The 19,505-nt window shown below is 42.2% G+C and overlaps 1 protein-coding gene across 1 annotated transcript in view; it reads right to left on the bottom strand.

The window, feature by feature from the left end:
• Positions 1-693: 693 nt before the first annotated feature.
• The window catches only part of cdh2 (cadherin 2, type 1, N-cadherin (neuronal)), a 58,891-nt gene continuing 40,079 nt past the window's right edge, over positions 694-19,505 (bottom strand). Inside the window, exons 5-16 of the mRNA XM_018676541.2 lie at positions 18,186-18,341; positions 16,848-16,992; positions 16,357-16,529; positions 14,888-15,025; positions 14,233-14,418; positions 13,275-13,528; positions 12,344-12,486; positions 11,008-11,241; positions 9,839-10,072; positions 9,468-9,607; positions 4,986-5,150; positions 694-2,262 (exon numbers count right to left, since the gene is read on the bottom strand). Coding sequence (XP_018532057.1) covers positions 2,056-2,262; positions 4,986-5,150; positions 9,468-9,607; positions 9,839-10,072; positions 11,008-11,241; positions 12,344-12,486; positions 13,275-13,528; positions 14,233-14,418; positions 14,888-15,025; positions 16,357-16,529; positions 16,848-16,992; positions 18,186-18,341 — 2,175 coding nt within the window. The 3' untranslated portion in view covers positions 694-2,055. The remainder of the gene's footprint in view (positions 2,263-4,985; positions 5,151-9,467; positions 9,608-9,838; positions 10,073-11,007; positions 11,242-12,343; positions 12,487-13,274; positions 13,529-14,232; positions 14,419-14,887; positions 15,026-16,356; positions 16,530-16,847; positions 16,993-18,185; positions 18,342-19,505) is intronic.

The raw sequence follows: 19,505 nt of genomic DNA, 5'->3' as shown, positions 1-19,505 counted from the left end.
CATTACAAGTCCCACAGTAATAAAGGAGAGAGGGGAAAGGAAGGGCAGGTGAAGGCTAAACACCTGACGCTCTGTGACTTTCATCATCCAAAGACGCCGTGCACGTGACAGCTGAACAGATCGTTACTGCCGCTATCCACCACCACATACAGTACACACACACACACACACACACACATACACACACACGTGTCATTCTTGGCTTCATCCCTTTATATGTCCCAGGTGTCCAGATACATGCAGTGTCCCTAGGGGCAGTTTTTGGATGCGTTCTTCATTTTGAGGTCCAAGTCCAATTTGACCTACAGTACTTTACAGTACAAATCCCTGATAGCAGACAGGTGCTGGATGGATTTGGCATTTCCATGAGCTTCTGACCTTGACTTGGCTTAGGGATACACAGATATTGTTACAGAATGAGTGTATTGTTTTCTTCTTAGCCTCCAACTCACACAACTTATCATCTACAGACTTGTATGGGCCTGAAGCATTTAGCTTTTTTATAAAGTGCGCGCAACCAACAAATAAATAAGGGTATAAATGATTTATTCTCCCCTCTGGCTAAATATCGTCCAATGGACTATGTTTTGTTTAAAGCTATTGTCCTTTGAGATAGATTGCACAGTTCGCAATCTAATTACGCCTCTGCAACAATGCTGAGTTTGGGTAAAAACAAATAAATAAAGAGGCAGATTTTAGCTCCAAAATTAGCATTTTATTTGGATGGTTGGGGTCAGAGATGTATAATTTGTTTTTTCCAGTACACATGGTTATCCACAAGGCTTAAGTCCAAAACCTTTTCCAGTCTTAAAGCTGATTCATTAATTAGTGCCTAGCATGTCATCCCGCCCCACCCCCCCCTTTTTGGTACAAATTCAACAGTTGTGCTGACAAGATCACTACTTTTCAATTTTTATCAACGTGTTTTTTTTTTCTTCATGTTTTATACAAAAAAACTCTCTTAACTTCTACACATTTAATGTCACCCAGATTTTTTATTTTTTTTCACTTTGTAAATAAATTTGGGAAACAACATTTTTCATTTTTGTTGATAAAAACATGCAAAAAACTTGAATTTTGTAGTCCAAATTATACATTTACAAGTTTGGAACTTTTTGCACTTCTTCATATACTACATCAAAAGAAAAAAGAAAAAGAAAAAAAAAAACATTATGTACACACATCTTTTTACAGTGAAGTAAAACTTGAAAATATCAGATGATGACTAAGGCAAATGAAGTGTACATAGATTAGACCAGAACAGTTTTTTTGTTGTTTTTGTAAAATACTACATCACTTCAAAAAAAAAAGGAAAAAAAATCTGCTACAAAAGTATGATTCATAACTCCCTTTATTTGCAACCAGCTGCATAATTTTAATTTTTTAGTGAAAAAGTCTAGAAGTCTAGCGTACTGTACAGTGCTGCTCTTAATTGTTTTTCTTTCCATCCAAGCTAACAAATGATCCTTCATTTTCTTTGTAGTTTATTTAAATAATCTTCAACAAACAGGAGCATTGTGTAACCAAAGAAAAAAAGCATGTAGAAGCATACCAGAGTGTAACATACTTTGTTTGAAATCACTCCAAAAGTCAGTACCATTAAAGCCTTGAACATAAAACTAATCATTTAGATCCAAAAAAATGTACAAAAAGGCACATTATATCCCAGTGCTTCTGTACTGTGAAATTCAAGTGTAACTGAGCGCATTCAATACCAACAATCCGAGTGGCGACAGTCCACCAGTGTTCCCTCCCACATCCTCCATAACTGGACCATGACCTATGCCTAAGCTTTCAACAAGCATATGTATGCGTAGACTACAACAATAAGCCTAGGTTGGTTGTTTTTGAAAAAATTTTCTGAATCAATGTTTATTCTTTTTTTTGTTTGTTTGTTTCTTTTCTGTCACAGTTCCGTCACTCTCTCAGGGGGAATATCAGAAGCTGCAGATGTCCATCAACAGGAAATCTTTCCTTTTTCTTCATTTTCTCTCTCTCTCTCTCTCTCTCTCTCTCTCTCCATCTTCTCATCCTTCAAGAAGTGGCTGTGTGTCCTTAGTCGTCGCTTCCGCCGTACATGTCTGCCAGTTTTCTGAAGCGAGGGCCCCAGTCGTTGAGGTAATCGTAGTCCTGGTCGCCCCCGCTGCTGGAGGAGTTGAGGGAGCTTAGGGAGCCAGCTGTGGAGCCGCTGCCCTCGTAGTCGAACACTAGCAGGGAGTCGTAGGGAGGAGCGGTGGGGTCGTTGTCTGCTGCCTTGAGTCCCTGTGCAGGAGGAAATAAATCCATGGTTAGATGAAAAGATTAAGCTGTGTCTGTACACCGACACCGTCTGCAACAAGGAGTGGGCCATGTGAGCGCGGCTCCCCCACCCCCCGCCACCTACTGCTGCACACAAACAGGCTAATCTATCCTAAAACCAGTCAGTGGTTTCTGCCTCCACTTGTTCAGGAAATCAGGCTTTAGTGTTCCTGTGAGTTTCCTCTGTGTTTTTTCATTGGGATTCTCCTGATGTTTCTGGGATGTAGGATTATCTGCTGCTTGATCAAAAGCCAAGATTGAGCGAGACCAGCAGCCTGGAATCATCTCCCCATCCCCCAACTGACCCCTGTGTGAGCTCCCCCCACCCCTTCCCTCCCTCCCTCCCTCCCTCTCCCTTCAAGGGCCTTGCACAAGCAGTAGAACTCCAGCGCTGATACTTTGTCATCTATAATCTAGATAGCGATATCTTTAATATTTCATATTTATCTGACTCCTGCCTAAACACTAGCAGCAGGCACAAGACTCAACTGAGGCAGAAATGAGAGGAGCATGTGTGTGCGTGTGTGTCTTTCAATGTGTTATCTTGCAGCTCGTGGCGCTCGTGGTGGGGGTGGTTCTATTCTGAAGATTGTGCTCGGCATTCCCAGAAATCCTCACAGCATCACGAGAGGTCCTTATGGATTGTTATTGATTTCCAGCCTCGTTCTTTAACGGGACTCGGGAGACTTGATAGATTGCTAATCTAGGAGTTGAGATGTGCTTTGGCCATGAACCACTTTGGATCCGAGCCTGGGTTCTCCCTCTTACTGCCACGGCTGAGGACACCCAACATATAATAAATGAATTAAAAGAAGTGGAAGCAACATAACACAGGAGAAACGAGACCTCAGCTCATTGGGAACTTGTCAAAGATTTATTGTTTCCTCTATGCTGCCATTATAGCGCTGAAATGCTCTCAAATAAAAAGATGGATTGAATTAAAGTGCCTGGGCACTTAGCGATTATTTTCCACTTGTTAGCTTTCGTTGAGTGTTTGCTCAGGGCTGTGGTGCTGATAATTTGGTGGGAAATATGACAGATGGATCGTTCATTACAATTACAACCATAATCGCTCTGCTGGTTATAGCCCCCTCTATGTACCACCAAAACTCCACTGGCAGTTTCATAAGGTTAGTCAATCACACAACTCTCCTCCATAATTTCATTATAACTGAGTCATCCGCTGTGCTGGCGACAGTCACAACTCTCAGCAAAATGGGGAACCGTCCTAACTTTTTTGGAGCCGCTCTGTCCCGCAGATAACAAAAGAGACGTGTAATCAAACCCCACTGGTATCTCTATGCACGGTCAACCCTGCCAAAGCCCTGAAACAAGGCACTATGCAAAACACTGAATGCAATCACTCCAGCTTTGTCTCTCTCTGTGGCACCTGTGACCAGCAGAGGTCATGTCAAGTTGGTGCTAATGTATTTAATGCTACCCCCCATCCCCCTCACCCCCCCCCACCCTCTGTGGAAACAGACCAGGAGGTGGCTAATAGTCTTTTGTCTGTCCGACTGTGAGGTTAAAGTCCTTATGCTAAACCCACGCCTAATTTTTATGTCACTCTAATGTAATTAAGAGCCACGAGCTCCCCAGGGCGTGTGCACGTTTCAGGATGAAGATCAGACGCCCCCCCTGGCAGCTAGCCCTTATCAGTTAGGTCAGATTCCAGCCCCGCGCGAGCGCCAGAGCAACCATGACTGGGCTTTAGCGACAGTCAAATCTGGGACTAAAAACAGATCAACATTGCCTGGTTGCAGGGTGGGGAGGGGGTGTTTTCTGGGTCAGGATCCTCAAGACTCAAAAAGTCTCGAAGGTCTTGCGAGAATATTGAAATAACAAGTCTGTCGAAGGATGCCGTGCGTTGTCAAACTGTTCCTTATTGGACGGCGCGAGACATTAAATTTTACTCCGTATCTGCTGTTACGACAAGTGTATTAGGTGTATTCATGAGATGGGGCGAGAGTGAAAATGAGTGGTGCCTGGGTAAAGGGATCTGAGAGATAGATTGTCGGGGAGCAGAGCTGAAAGAGCAAGTTCTAATCTAAAAACATGGGCGCCATCCAAAAACTAGGAGAGAACTCCATTTGTAATGCTGCGAAACTCTTGTCTGTTGGAGCTTGTGAAAAATACATGACTGCTCTTTTCATTTTACATTCTCCCTTCATGCTGGAGTCAATGATGGCCTCAGGCAAACGAGGGCACTCTGAACAGTGCACTCCGATAGAAAGCCAATGTATTGCTTCTCTCATCTCCTATTTCTATGCTGACACATCTATAACTCTACTTTGGCGGAAAGTGAAGAGAAAAACAATTATATCTAAGTGAGTTAGCATCATGTACTTTTTCGGGCTTTGTACATGTCTGAGTGGATATATGTGAGATGAGAAAAGTTTCTTCTTTCTGCTGGGAAAAGATGAAAACAATTCTAATAATAATTGATTCCATTTAAAGTTAAGTTTTTTCTCTCACTAGAAGGCGGTGCTTAACTCCGCCATACTGAGCCAAATTGTTTATTTAGATACAAATTTATTATGAGAAAGTCATTCAACTTGAAAATGAAATTCAAGCTTTCTGACAGCACTGATCCTTTCATTTCAGCTCTTTCCCCAGCTCCTGGGATTTGATTTCAGTTTTCAATAACTGTTGCTAGCTGGTGTGTTTTTTTTTTTTTTTTTTTTTACCTCATTGATGAAGTCTCCAATGTCTCCGGGGTGGGGTGCTGCTGACCTCATGGGGTACTGCGGCTCGGGGTGGAGGGGTCTCTCGTCTAGACGGCGGATCCCCACCGGCTTGATGGCATCGGGCTCTATCGTGTCGGGCTGCTGGAGCTGACTGAGGTCATAATCCTGGGGAAAACACATGGAACAGATGGGCGTGAGCCGAGCAGCGTGACGAGTGAACCCCCGAACCTGGGCACGATTATTTAAATAGGTAAACACATCCTGTGCTGCGCAGAGGAAAGGAGGGAGGGGGTTCAGCTGAGTCGAAGGAAGATTTTAAAGTTCGAAATGCGGCGAGGAGAGTTGAGGGAACACGAGGGGAAACTTTAATCTTCTTGTCTGTGAAGCACAAGCCCAGGGACAATTTGACACATTAAAAGAGCCACAGCACTGAGGGGGGGCCGAGCTGAGGACCACATCATACGCTGCAGAGTGTTTGTACTTGTGCAGTGTGCTGCAGGAAAGATGTGCAGGCGACTGTTTTGCTCTAATCAATGCCCAGACACGGGATGGTGGATATGCATAAGCCATTGCTAATCCTATTAACATTACCAAGGCAACCTGAATGGCTTGCAGTTTGTGCAAAGTCATGGGCAGGGAAGGAGGAGGAGAAAGAGTGAAGAGAGAGAAGGAGTTAGAGGAGAGAAAGAGCCGTGCTGAGCTGAGCTGAATGTCTGGATGGTATCGCGGTGACAGCAGATATGATAGAGAAAATGCCATTTGAGAATCAGGGTGTGTGCCTAATAAGCGTGCATGATGGATTGTCCCTCTTTAGAAGATTTTCAGTAATCCATCCATCTCTAATATCCCCCTTCAAAATTGTCTTTGCTCAGTTGCACATGTACCTACACACACAGGCATGCACGCTGACTCCCAGGAAAAAGGGAGAAAAAATGAAATAAATAAAACACTGCAGACATCCTGATGTAAAAATAAACGTGAGAATAAATATAAACCCTGTGATGATGCACAAACAACCCAGATATACAAACACGACGAAGCGAGCGGGCACTTGACAAACACCTACTCAACTCCACACTAATAAGTATCATCTCAAATCTAAAACAAGTACATTGATTATTCATGTGTAATTTGATTTCATGGGGAATGACAATCACCCCCGAGGCTGGATGCAGAAGAAACAATGGCCATTGCACATCATGCAACGAAGCCATCCATCACCTTTGGTCCAATTTCAGCCCGACTCCCGCTTGACCTTCCCTGGGTTCGCACACCGGAGGGGTCAGGAGTTGGTGACAGGAACTGCGACGGAGCTGTATAATGGCTGAACTAAGCAGGAAGGTCTAATGACATACCAGCAACCCTTCAGGGAATTGACTCCTCACACGTACGCTGGCCTGGTGAAATGGCTGCCTCTGGCACTCATGACCCACATTCAAACATGGGAGACTGAACATTGCTGAGCCTTATACACTTTATCTGCTGTGAGACGTAGCTAGAGCAATTCAAAACATAGCTTGAGTTTATTTATCATCATGCCAACTGAGGGCTTCAAGTCCAAAAAACCTTCCATTAAAAATAAGGCTGCATTTCAGTTTATTTTCATGCTTTTTGCCATCATTCCCCCCCGGTAATAATAATAACACTGTACACACTGATTTAATTGCTGAGATCTCTAAAACAAGATGCAATAGGGAACGAAACATGACCAGTCATATGATCGCGCGTTTTAAACAAAGCCCAGGTTGTTTGGAAGAGGAAACAGAGGAGAACAGTTCAATCACTTCCCCAAACAGTTTGTTGTAAACATCCTTTGCAGTTTACAGAACGACTTTCTGGTTTGGTTTTGACCGACACAGTTTTGAGTACATACTGGTTTTCTTTGCTGTGTTCATGTTGGGCGTTACCTCCAAATAAAGCAGTTTAGTACATTACAAAACATTTACAACATGCTTTCAAGAACTAAGCGGACATTTTGGGAAATGCTACATGCTTTTTCGCTTTCTTGCTGGAAATTGGATCAGAAGATCGATATCACTCTCCTGTCTTGTCTGTGCAACAAAGGCCTGGAGCCAGCAGTCGGTTAGCTTAGCTTGGAGTGGAAACAGGAGTGCTGATGTTTATTTCATATTTACCATATAGACATGAGCACAGTGGTAATCGTCTCATCTAACTCTCAGCAAGAAGGCGAGTAAGCATGTCCCAGATTTACTAACTACTCTCTTAAATCTGATTGCTTGTGTATCCTTCCCTGCTGGACATAGCAGAGGCAGTGTTGCCATGATCCCAAACCTTAGCAATCGCTTCCTTCAGTGCAGTGTTATTGAGGTAATTGAAATAATGGCCAGAAGTGCAAAAACAAGCATGTTGTTAGAAACCTGAATTAACCAGAAACAGTTCCTCTGACGCATTAAACTTTTCCTTATCTCCAGTGACAAATACAGGAGGCAGTTATACTATCTGTACAGACAGGTCTGGTTTCTTTTTGTTTCTTTTATTACATGGGATTGAAAAACAAATCAGAACCTATTTCAAAGCATGCCTCCAAAGCCACGCTGTCTAAGGTTAATGTGCATCAAATTATTCTGGGGTCATCTGAGGAAGCGGATGACTCATCTCTGTCTTTCATTTTATCTTTTTCACCTGCAAACCTGTGCACAACAATTTCTCAATTTGCTATTATTTCGGCATTATTTTTTCCCATGTCCACAGAGTGCAGCGAGATCAGCTGTCTGCCTTTGATGAAATGAGTGCTTCACAAACCAATACAAACCAGGGCAATGGCAGCAGCAACTAAAATCATATACTCTGAGAGCACCCAATGGTCTGACACTTCAATTTCCTCCCCAGCGGGAGATAGGGAGAACAGAGGTGGGCATTATGAAGACCACATCGGTGGGAAAGTCAGGTCCATTTTTTACCCAACACTGACTCCCCCCCCTTATTCCGCAGACAAGACCATTTTCTCCTGGCGTCCTGCCCTCCTCTGCGCCAGTCAAAATGGAAGCTTGTTTTCCCTCAATAAATTGCTGCACCCATTCGTTTGCCTTTGAGGAGCATTATATCATGCAACAGTTTCCTTTTCAACATGTTCTGGCCCACAAGTTTGTGCATTTTGTGTGTGAAAGTGAGGATGTGAATACACAAGTGGGCGCGCGCTCCCTCCTGCCTAATCACTGGCAGATGTGTAATGGCTTTCCAGTCATATTGTTACCTTAGACAGAGCTTCATTATTGCGCCACAGCAGATGTCTGTCTCCAAATGACATCAGCTTACCAATTACAAGTCTCCAAGGCTAATTTGGCACTGTGCTGGGTCAGACCGGGGTCTCCCGCTCATTTCTGCTATACCTAAGCCACTGCAGCACTTCATCCAGCAGCAAGAAAAACGCCAATTTGGTGTATTACTGCCTTCTCTATGAAATGATTCCGTTCTGCTAACAAGGGGTCATTAGGACAATTGAATTTGTGTCTGTATGTGCGTGATCAGTGCACGGCGATACAGAGATGTGACTTTATTGATGCCTGTGGCACTGCATATTGTGTGTGTGTGTGTTTGTGTTTGTGTTTGTTTGTGTGCATTAGGGTTGTGGAGTGGGAACCATTTCCAGCTGAGGAAACATTTCCAATATTTCCAGAACCGATTGGATCAAAATGTGTTTGCCTTATTGATTCCAGGTTTCAACTCCCTGCTTCCTTTCTCAAAAAAAGTGAAAATAAAACAAAACAAAAACTACTATTTCTTATTTCCAAAGAAAACTCCTCACTGTGAGTGACTGTGAGGTGTATCTTATAATTGCATAATGACCAACATGCTTGCAGAAAAAGACTTGGTGGTCCTCTTTGTCCTTACACTGCTTCAGTTATACTGAAATTGTGCTGCATAGATGTGACCTGAATCCCTTACAAAGACCACACACTCGCCTTATGTCACCCTTTCAAAGAAATGTCACGCTCTACTGAGCTCCTGTGTGTAGGTAAAATGCAACAAAATAATCCTGAAAGGCCCTGAAAACAGTCAATTCATGTAAATATTCACATCTAACTGAGTAGTAATTCTAAAAGTTGAAGCTCAGGCAGAAAAGTATTATTTATTACGAATTTAACACTCAAAAACTCAGCTTATCTGCTCCACCAGGACTGTGCCAGTTTGATCAAATTTGATTGACAGTGGCCTGGCAGGAAAAAAGCAAACACCCACACAACTGTCATCAGATTCAGATTTAAATGTTGCTAAATCCTGACTGGTGCTCAGAGGTATATGTGGCATCTCCTTCCAAACCAGTGAGATGGGACACAGACAAAGCAGCACAGACAGAAATCTTTCAGTTGGAATAACCAAAACTGTTCTTACTTTGGTGTTAACATAGGGGTAAGCTTACAGTAAGAAGCTGACTGAGAAAATATGTTTTCAGGGCATTTAAAATAACTCAAATACTGTTTAAGGAGTCTGCACTGTGTGTGTTTACCACATGATTCTTACCTGATCCTCCTCTCCTCCACCTTCTTCATCATACTTGAGAATGTTGTCTCTCACATCATCCTCCGGATCGATGAGGAGCTGCTTGGCCTGACGCTCTTTATCACGGCGCTTCATCCACACAACAAACAACAGCACGAGAACTGACAGACAGACGAACAGAGAGAGAGAGCTCATGTTACAGAACATAATAACTTCCATATTTTCATACAAATGTAATCGGATCCGATGTTTTAGAGCTTGGATGGGGGCCTGATCGAGGCTATCTTTTTGGTAATCCTACAGTAATCTAGTAGTATCTAGGATAATATTTAGCTGCCTTTATAATCCCTGTGGTGTGATGTGCTGTTTGAGAGAGGCACTGAGACACTCACTGAGGAGGATGATGATGCAGAGGAGGATGGATATGATGGCGCCTGTGCCCAGACCGGCGGCCATGATGTGCTGCTGGTCGGTGCAGTCCCCGTTAATGTCGCACTGGCATACTTTAATCCGCAGGTAGGAGGTGTTGGACATGGGCAGGTTGCCAGAGTCCGTGATTATGATGGGGATCTCATAGATGCCACTTTCAAGGAAGCCGATCTTCAGGCTCACCTGAGCGTAGTCACCTGAGAGACGGAGAGAGGAGGAAACACAGAACAACAGCCAGTGACTCATCTGTGATGGCTCCTCTTCAGAGGAGACAAATATGAAGTGGTGAGTATAGAGATTAAGCAAGTTAATGTGATTAAATATAAAATAACATCATGTTTCTTTAGCAGATAAGTCTTTCAAAGGGGATTAAATCAGAACTCTGAATAGTCGTTTGTATAGACCATGTTCACAGTACGATTACACACTTATTACCACAAATATGCAGCGTAAATTCCTACCTGGAAGTTGCATCAGCATATCTAATCCAAAACATGGTCAGGATTTAGATTTGGAGCTTATAAATCTACTGAATACCTTTTGATAATGCTGCTTAGGCTAAATTCCCAGCTGCAATAATCCAAATGCCATTATCCTATTAAGATATATTCACTGCGTTTCAACTCATACTATCTAATAGCTAACACATAACAAATGAGTTCTTCCACTTGTGTATTTTTGCTTCAAATTAGCATAAACAATTAATGGATGCTTGGTAAGGTTAATAATAATATTATTATAATGTGGATCTCAGCTCTACCTGACCCTCCTGCAGTGTGCTTTTTACACTTGTTGCTCAGAGAGATCACAGATCAAAGTCTCAAGCTTTAATTACTGCCCAACAGACTGCTGAACATCATATATGTATATTCGTAGTTATTATTACAGTTTTCTTTCTAATTATTACACACTGCTGATTGAAAAAGGCAGAAAATGGTCATTTTTTTCTTTCAATTTCCAGTAATGAATACAAATGGCAGTCGATGGCAAAAAGATGAATCAACGTCTTTGACAGGTTATCTCAAGCATTTCACAGCTTGGGGTTTTTGCTCAAATGTATAAAACAAGCAGCCTGATATGCATCTAATTAGAGTTATTGGCATGAAAATTCTGTGTGTTTCTTGAGTCTTACCACTGATTCTTGTGATGGTCCAGTTTCTCCTAACGTCAGAGGGCCTGTGGGCTAACTCGAAGGCGAATGGCCCCGCGTTCGGGTTTAGGTCTCCGTCGAGTGCGGTGATGTTGATGGCATTCGGCTCCGGCTTTTCGCATATCTCAGTCTCCTGAGGGAACACCTTGGGAGCGTTGTCGTTGATATCCAGCAGGTAGATCTGCAGAGTACCTGTGCCACTTGCTGGAGGTACACCTGCATGGACCATAAAATGACACACACACACACACACACTTAGCGCATATATAATTATGAGAAGAGGCATTTTTAAAAATTTCCATACGGATAGGAATATATACCATTAAAATTCCAGCTCTCATTTTGCACTTATTATGTGCTTGATGGAGAAAAGTAAAGCATGAAGTTCATTCTTTGGACCTCATGCTATAAAAAGATGCTCTAAACAGCTATTTACTCTAGTGGGAGAGGACCCATCCAAACTGCATACTGATCTGGGAATCTAATCTCTAGTGAGGAGGTAGACGGAAAGAGGGAGATATCAGAACATTTGGGTAGTGTGTGTGTGTGTGTTTGTGTGTTTGTGTGCGTGTGTGTGCCTGAAGAACGTCTTCCTGACGAAGGACACGGGATGGGAATACTAAAGCAGACAAACAGAGCCCACTGTCGCTCCTCTCAGGCTCCTCTATTTATTCACTCAGCTAAGAGGCTTTTTTACCATTCAGGCCACGCTCAAAGGAGCTAGTCATCCAATCCTGACCCATTAATGCTGAGAAACCTCTTTATTGGTAGAGTTTTTAAGCCTATTGGCCTAAGCTATGCTCCGGAGAACAGGGTAAACCTGAACAGAGGTAAATCCCAGCAGTGCAGGGAAGAGGTGAATACATCCACTTGCTGGATGGTTCTGGGATTGCTAGCACATTAACCTTCAACTAAGGTGGTCAGCGTTCCTGACGGGGCAAGTGCTTGGTACAAGGTTGACCTTCAAGCACGGTGGATATCTTTGTGGCTGTAACTGAGGAATTTTTTTTTTCCCTTTCTTTTTTCAACAGATACAGTGCCGTTTGTGCACTGGCTCCAGGTGAAAAACATCACAGAGGTAGTCAAAGTGATGCTGGGTGGAAGATTGACCTTTGAGAGGTAGGCGACATTAGACATCCGCTAGGCTTCCTTTTGAAAAAGCAGCATTATCTCCTCCTGAATGCTCTAACAATAATGGCCTGGAATAGAGTGCTTGTGTAACAGCCTGGCTAAAACACCTAGACCATGTAACTGGTGCATCACAGGAGCTCAACAAGGTATTTTTGGCAACTGCAGTACCACTTGAATGGTTACATACCGCTGTCAGAAGCCAGGAATGTTGCATTGTACAAACTGTTCTTCACATAGGGCGACTCTCGGTCCAAAATGGCAATTGTTGTGATGCGCCCGGTGTTGGGGTCAATCCTTAGCCAGTTGGCTGGATCTGAGAGTTTGGAGTATCTGAGGGAAGGAGGAAAAAAAAAGAGGTTTACACAGTAATTCATGATCCTCACACAAAATATTGAGAAAGTTTTAAAGGGTTCAATTTTGTTTTCTGCAGAAGGAAACCCACTTGATGGATTTAGTCTCTGTTACCAGTTTGGCATCTCTTTCTTCTAAACATGCTTTTGTTTTTTATTTGTTTACATAGAATAAATATTTTAGATGTCATACATTTTACATAATTATTCCAACTTTTGAGAACAGCCTCTCAGGGGAGACCAAACTTGGCTTGTTGTTATCAGTAGCTCAAACTAATTTGTAGGACAAACCGTGGAATTACAAAGCTAGCTTATTTCTCATGGACTGTTTTCAGGCAAATGAACTCTTCCATGGCCAAACAGCTGTGAGGCAAGCCGTCTGATGATGAAAAGGGAAAAAAGGGGCTTGTTTAACAAGAATGGGATGGAGACATGCTGGCTGCTTAGTGTTATTTCAGCAGGAATGATGGAATAAACAGCCTGGGTGGACAGTTATCTTAACCCATTATGCCGTTCTAGTGTTACACACAGGGCACTACATAATCAGTAATGCAAATAAATGTGTGATAAAGCATGTGATTGAAACATCTGTGCTTTATTTTTAAGAGGGAACAGGCATTTGTAGGAAATGAAGCTAACTTTAAATGCTGGAGGAATTCATCAAAGTTTGCACACCTGTGAACTGGACATTTGAAGATGTGAGATGGTTCAATCACACAGCTCTCAAATTCTTTTTTTTCCTCTCTTCCTTTCTACTATAAAATCTACCTGATGCTTTGCTGCATGAAGCGATCAGGATCCTGCGCGGTGAAGGTGGTCAGAGTGGACTCCGGCATCATTCCCTCCTCCAGTTTGATGAGTTTGGGGTTGGGCTCGAAGTAGGGGCTCTCGTTGACGTCTATCACTCTGATGGAGACTGTGGCCGTGGACTGGCGAGGGGAGTGGATGCCTCTGGCCAGGGGGACCTCGTTCCTCGCTTCCACTGTCAGCACATACGTCCTACTGATTTCATAGTCAATAGGCTGCAAAACAGCACAAGAGAAAGAGAGTGAATCACACATCAAAATGCAGGATAAATGAAATCACATTACACTTTTTGGTAATGTGAAACTGGTGAGAGAGCTATGCTAAGAATGGAAGCTTTTCCTTCCTCTTGCCTGAAAAATATTATTGTGAAAGCTCACTGGAGACAATGAGATGAGATAAAGATACTGTATCCTTTTGTGGTCAGTTGAAGGATACACAACAGCAAGAGAGCTGCTGTAAGAGTTGTGCAACCAACCAGTATAATCTGAAATGTGTTCTGAATTTTAAAATAGTGCTCTAAGTTTTAATGATTTATTATTGATTTGAAATTACACATAATTCAAGCCAAGAATCTGCTAGTAGCACTGCACTTTCAGCATACTGAGCAATGTCAGTGAATGAATCTTTGTCAAATCAATAAAATAATGTTAGCAGTTCTAACCTTCCATCATCTGAACTGGATAGCTGGATTATTAATTTGTTCTCTTCATTAACAGGAAGCAACATAACATTTGAAACATCACCACTTCTTTTAAATTCAATGTACTTGAAATAATTTATGAATTATACACTCACAGAATCTCCTAAAGGTAGAAAATAATGCAGAGGCTACCACCCTCCAAAACCTCTCAGTGCAGCACACATACATTTATGCATCTCCAAGGGATTAAAATGGTGGAGTTTGAAGAGAAAACCCTACCTTGACGACCGTTACCAGGCCCTCGTTAGTGGTTGGATCAGTGGGCACGGAGAACTTGCCAGTGGGGTCGCCCCCGGTGATTTTGTAGACAGCGTTCCAGGCTGGCGTGTTGGGCTGGTCCTTGTCAGTCACCGTCAGGTTGGCCACAATGACATTCACACGGTTTTCAGGCACCTCGCCGAAAAACTGTATGAATAAACCATGAACAGCGAGCTGTTAGTGATACTGCTGTGGCAGCAGAAAACACACCGAGCCTTGCCTTACACAGCACAGCAGGACCAATCTTGGGTAAATAGACATCTAAGGTAACTTATCATGTCGTCATGGTCATCTCATTCCCTGTCCTCCCCTGATAGCACAACAGTAGCAATACAAATTTCAGTGATTCGTGAGCACAGTAAGTGCCTCTTTCACTCGGGCAGACATCCCTGCGGTTGCATGTGTCAACATTTGGAGGGGGATATAACGCTTTGCGCATGGCTGGCTACTTGTGTATCTGTATGGCTTTGGAAATGCTGGGCAAGCAGAACCAGGTAAGTGACCAGAACTGATGGCTGAGTGCATATATCCACACTGGGGTGAAATGGGGGTCCTTGCAGTGCTTCTCTTCCCCTAAGATTACTGTCATTGCCTTACATATTAGTTTGTTTCTTACTGTCTCAGCAGTGAACTCTGGCGGGTTGTCATTAACGTCAGTGACTCTGATGACAGCAGTGGCCGTGTTGGAGAGGCCGTACATCGGGTTGCCCTCCATGTCGGTGGCCTGGATGATCAGTGTGTACTGGGGCACTTTCTGCAAGGGAAGGAGAGATAAACAATAACAAGATTAAAACACAGTTCTTTGTGTGGCAATTATTTAGCCAATTTTATTGGTGTAATTAACTAAGTTTGAACTACATTATGTTGAGCATTTTCTTGATAATATTCTTTCCCCTTTATGTATGCAAATGAGGATGATTAAAAACGCTGTTTGGTATAATTCAGTTCGTTACAAAACTAACACACACTACAGCCTCAAAAATGACCAAAGAGTTGAATCAACACCTCTCTCACTCAGTGTCAGCAAAAACTTGCACTGTAAGCTCCATAAAGATTTATTTCTGGGGCTATTGTATTGGACTATGATACACTTTACAAGTGCCCCTAATAAGCTGGTAACTCAGTGTGCATGAGTATTAATGTTTTCAACTACAATGAAACAAATCTGAAGTGGATGGCTTCTTAATTATGATGACTAATGGTGGCTTTTTATATAAATCTGATTTGCTCCCTACGGGGGTGAGTCTGCGAGTGGACGTGTGGAACTTTGCACTGCTATGTACACCATCATGAAGCTAACAAATGACTCTTTTCACATTAAAAACCACTCAGGTGATGGACCAGTTGCTAGGTAATGAGACTCGGGCAAATTACTTTCATGGTGGCAACTGGCGGACATAAAACGCCGGCCCCAGGGTGGAAGTGATTGAGCAGCCACCTAGCCAGATTGCCCTCACTAGAATTGCACCAACTGGCTCCAGCTTTTTCAGTTTTTTTTTTCTTATTAGAGCCATGCAATCCAATTAAATGAGAGAAAGGTAGCATTTACAGCACGGGAAATTGAGAGAAAGAAAATGCAAGTAAAGCTTCTGCTTAAGAGAAAAAAAGACAGAAGGCGAGAATGAGGGAAGGGAAGCATTTAGCTGCTCAGTGATGCACGCTACCTCCTTGTAAGAGTAAATAAGTGTGAAAGAGCCAAGTCCATTTCTACTTCTCATTTAGTCGGTAATCAGCAAAATTCACTTTGGCTCATTAGTTCCCAGACAGTCTGGATATTAGCAAAGATACTCAAGCTGTGTTTTGTCATTACATAAAAAATGCACAGCCCATTTATGTAAACATGGAAAATGGATATGTTGATCTGCATCTACGACGAGCAGCAAATGCTAAATGAATTAATATAACGGATGGCATAGCTAATGAAGGTTTCGCTTAAATGCCGATACAACTATTTTTTAATAAATACATTCATAAAAAACTAAATAGGGAGTTGAATAGCAAGAGCATTAAGGAGTATGAAATGAGGAGAGAGAAAGCTGTGTCATAAACAGATGTGGGAGAAGGTAAAGAGAAAGAGTCAGTCACCTCTCTATCCAGGCCTGCCGCCACCGTAATGATACCTCCTGTTTTATTGTTAATGGTGAACATATTGGAGGTCGGACTCTCCGGAGTCTGAGACAGGATCTTGTAACGTAGCATCCCATTAGCTGTTTTGGGGTCATCTTTGTCAACAGACGTTACAGTCATAACAAATGTTCCTATAGGATAAAAAGACAGAGACAAGATGCTTTTTTTCTGACGATCAAAAGACAGAAGAAGTTGAGTGAACAGTGCTATTTAAAAACTAATAGATTTATAGATTTGTAATATAGATATCCAGTGTTCCTTTTTGTGATCCTGAAATACCACTGACTGCTTTAATACAGTAGAAGCAAAGTTAACAAAGTGGTCACCCCAGGAATGCCATCAGTGCTGTTTGACACTGTGGCATCATGTGGAGGAGGAGGTTCAGACTGTAGCAAATCATTTGCTCATACAGTGTGGTGTCGCGTTTGGGCTTTATGTGGTGTTATTACCTGGCTTGGAACCCTCTGGAACAGTGCCATTCCAGATCTGATGAGTGAACTCGGGTCTGTTGTCGTTCATGTCGATCACATTGATCACAATGTCAATAGGGTTTTCTACCTGGTTGCCATTCAGGTCCACTGCGTGAGCTCTCAGCTGGAGGAAAACACAAACACATCTCGACTGTATAACTGTTCAAGCAAGGACTATTACCAAGTGTGCACTCACCATACAGCACCCATTAAACCGCCATGATAGTTAACCTCACAAACCACCATCAAATCTTTCATTGTAAACATTCAGAAGATGCTCTTTATTCAGACCAGTGTAACAAAGAGAGGATTTCTTTACTTGTAAAGACCAAGTTTTTCCCAGCACTTACTCTAGCATGTGCAGGGGAAAAAGAAAAACAGTGATTAGATTTGGTCTGATACCTGCCAGAGTTGACAACAACACAAACATTTTAGCTGCGTTTTTATGGTTGTCTCTTGAAACAGATACACTATGATTTTATTCAGCACTGTTGCCTAACACTGGGTCAACGCAAGTTCAGTTTTGTTTAACGAAAACAACTCTGATCTGTTGAATCTTTCTGCACTTCAAGTGCAGTTTTTCCTACATACACACAACTGCGAGTTTGGTGCCTAACACAGACCTCGTGTTCTAGAATAAATGTAAGTAATACAGTATTGAAAATCCACAGGTTATGCAGTGTAAAGTGCATACAGCAAAATGAAATGAACCTGGCAAACTCACACATCAGTGACACATTCAAATAAACAATACTGAGCTGTTCCTGTATTGCTTCACAATTTACAATTCACATATGCCTGAAGATGAACCAGCAAGGAAATCCAGGCTTTTTTCTTGTTACAGTCTTTCATGACCTTCACAGATAGTATGAACACACTGCATTATTTTATTTTACCTACAGTCTTGCCTGATGTCTACCACTTTGTGTTGAAGCACATGAAAATATAGCATTAGAAATGAAGCTATATAATTTAAAAACCATGGTAACGTAATGGAAGAACAACCACTAATGAGTAAAGCAGCTCTAGAAGGAGCAGAGGTTCTCGTAATGTATCAAACACACACTCAATTCACTCAAAAACATCACATTAAATCCTTCAAATTCTCAGACGGATAAGTCAGATTTCCTAGGAGACCCTCGTCTTTATTGAGTCTGAAGAGGCCGTTTAGGCTACACATGACCCTTGAGCACATGCCAAGTGGCAGGAATGCACAGCACCGGCAGACAGAACACATTTCTCTTGATAAAGCAGGCTGGAAAAACCATTTGCAAATTATAGATATATCATTACAGAGGGTTATTGTGTCTGACTTACATGGAAGCTGGGGATGTGCTCTCGATCCAGGGGCTTGTTGACAGATAGCTCTCCAGAGATCGGGTCGATGATGAAGATGCCGGTGGGGGGCTGGTCAGCGCCAGGGCCTGTCACACTGTATCTGAGGGACCGGTTTTTGTCGTGGTCTGACCGAATCTGTGGGTGTTAAGATTTGTTAATGAGTGACTCACAACAATGTTAACTACAGCCTGAACTAAACTGGATTTCTGAGGCTCATACAGACATAAACAAATTTGGTGATATATGGATTTACTTGCAATATGCGAATATTGGTCACTAAACTGGTCCAATTAGCTAATTGTTTTTAATAGTAACGATAAGAGAATGCATCAAAGTTAGAGCTACAACTTTAAGATCATTATTAGTCTTTATCTTTTAATTATTAATTGATTATTCTTTATAATTCTATAACAATTTCTTTAGGTTGCTTTTTGTTCTGATCGACAATCAAACCCATTGGCATTCAGTTTTTAATATTAACCAGAGAAAAGCAAATTCGACATTTGAGAAGCTATATCCAGCAAATCTTTATTATTCAATTATTTATTAAGATTGCTAATAACTTCTGGTAGATTGACTCATTTATCGACTAATCGTTTCAGCACTGGTTTAAAAATAGGTTGCTGTCTAAGTAAAAGAGTGCATATAAAGGCAGCGTGTGTGTCTGTGTAATATTGAAGTTCTGTCTTGGCTAGGCTGTCTATTCTATTTGCTATGTAAGCTGAGATCCTCTCTGCCTACACCCCAGATCCATGCTGAGCAAACAAAGTATTTCCTCATCCTGATATCATCCACCAAAGCCCAGAAACATCCCCTCTAATATGGCCGGATTAAATATAATACATACAAATGGCGTGTGCAGGACTTAACACTCTGTACGGAAGTCAACTTAATTTGCTGAAAAGGAATCGACTTCTTCTTAGCTGTCCCGAGTATCACTTGTCCTCTGCCAGCCACCCACAACCAGCCGTGACCAGAGAATTGTTGTAAATGAACTGGGCCACGTGTGTCCTTGAGCCATGATAAAAGGACTATAATATCTCAACAGGCAAGTGAGGAACAACTGCACTGGTGAGCATTTCAGATTTCTCTCTGCTTCTAAATAATAACACATTACAGCGGTACCGACTGGCCCCTGAAACTAAAAGATAAATAATACGGTGTAAAAAAAAGAGCCCCGACCTTTAGCAAAGTGCTGTAAATATGAAGCATTTTGTTGAAGGCATAAGTCTCATGTCTGACCCTCTGAGTGGGAGAACAGGGCAATGGGGACCTACAAGATTGTCAAATCAAGCAAAA

The sequence above is a fragment of the Lates calcarifer genome, linkage group LG4 (assembly GCF_001640805.2).
Source record: "Lates calcarifer isolate ASB-BC8 linkage group LG4, TLL_Latcal_v3, whole genome shotgun sequence".
In the NCBI taxonomy this organism is placed as follows: domain Eukaryota; kingdom Metazoa; phylum Chordata; class Actinopteri; family Centropomidae; genus Lates; species Lates calcarifer.
This window is presented reverse-complemented; position numbering and strand designations above follow the sequence as displayed.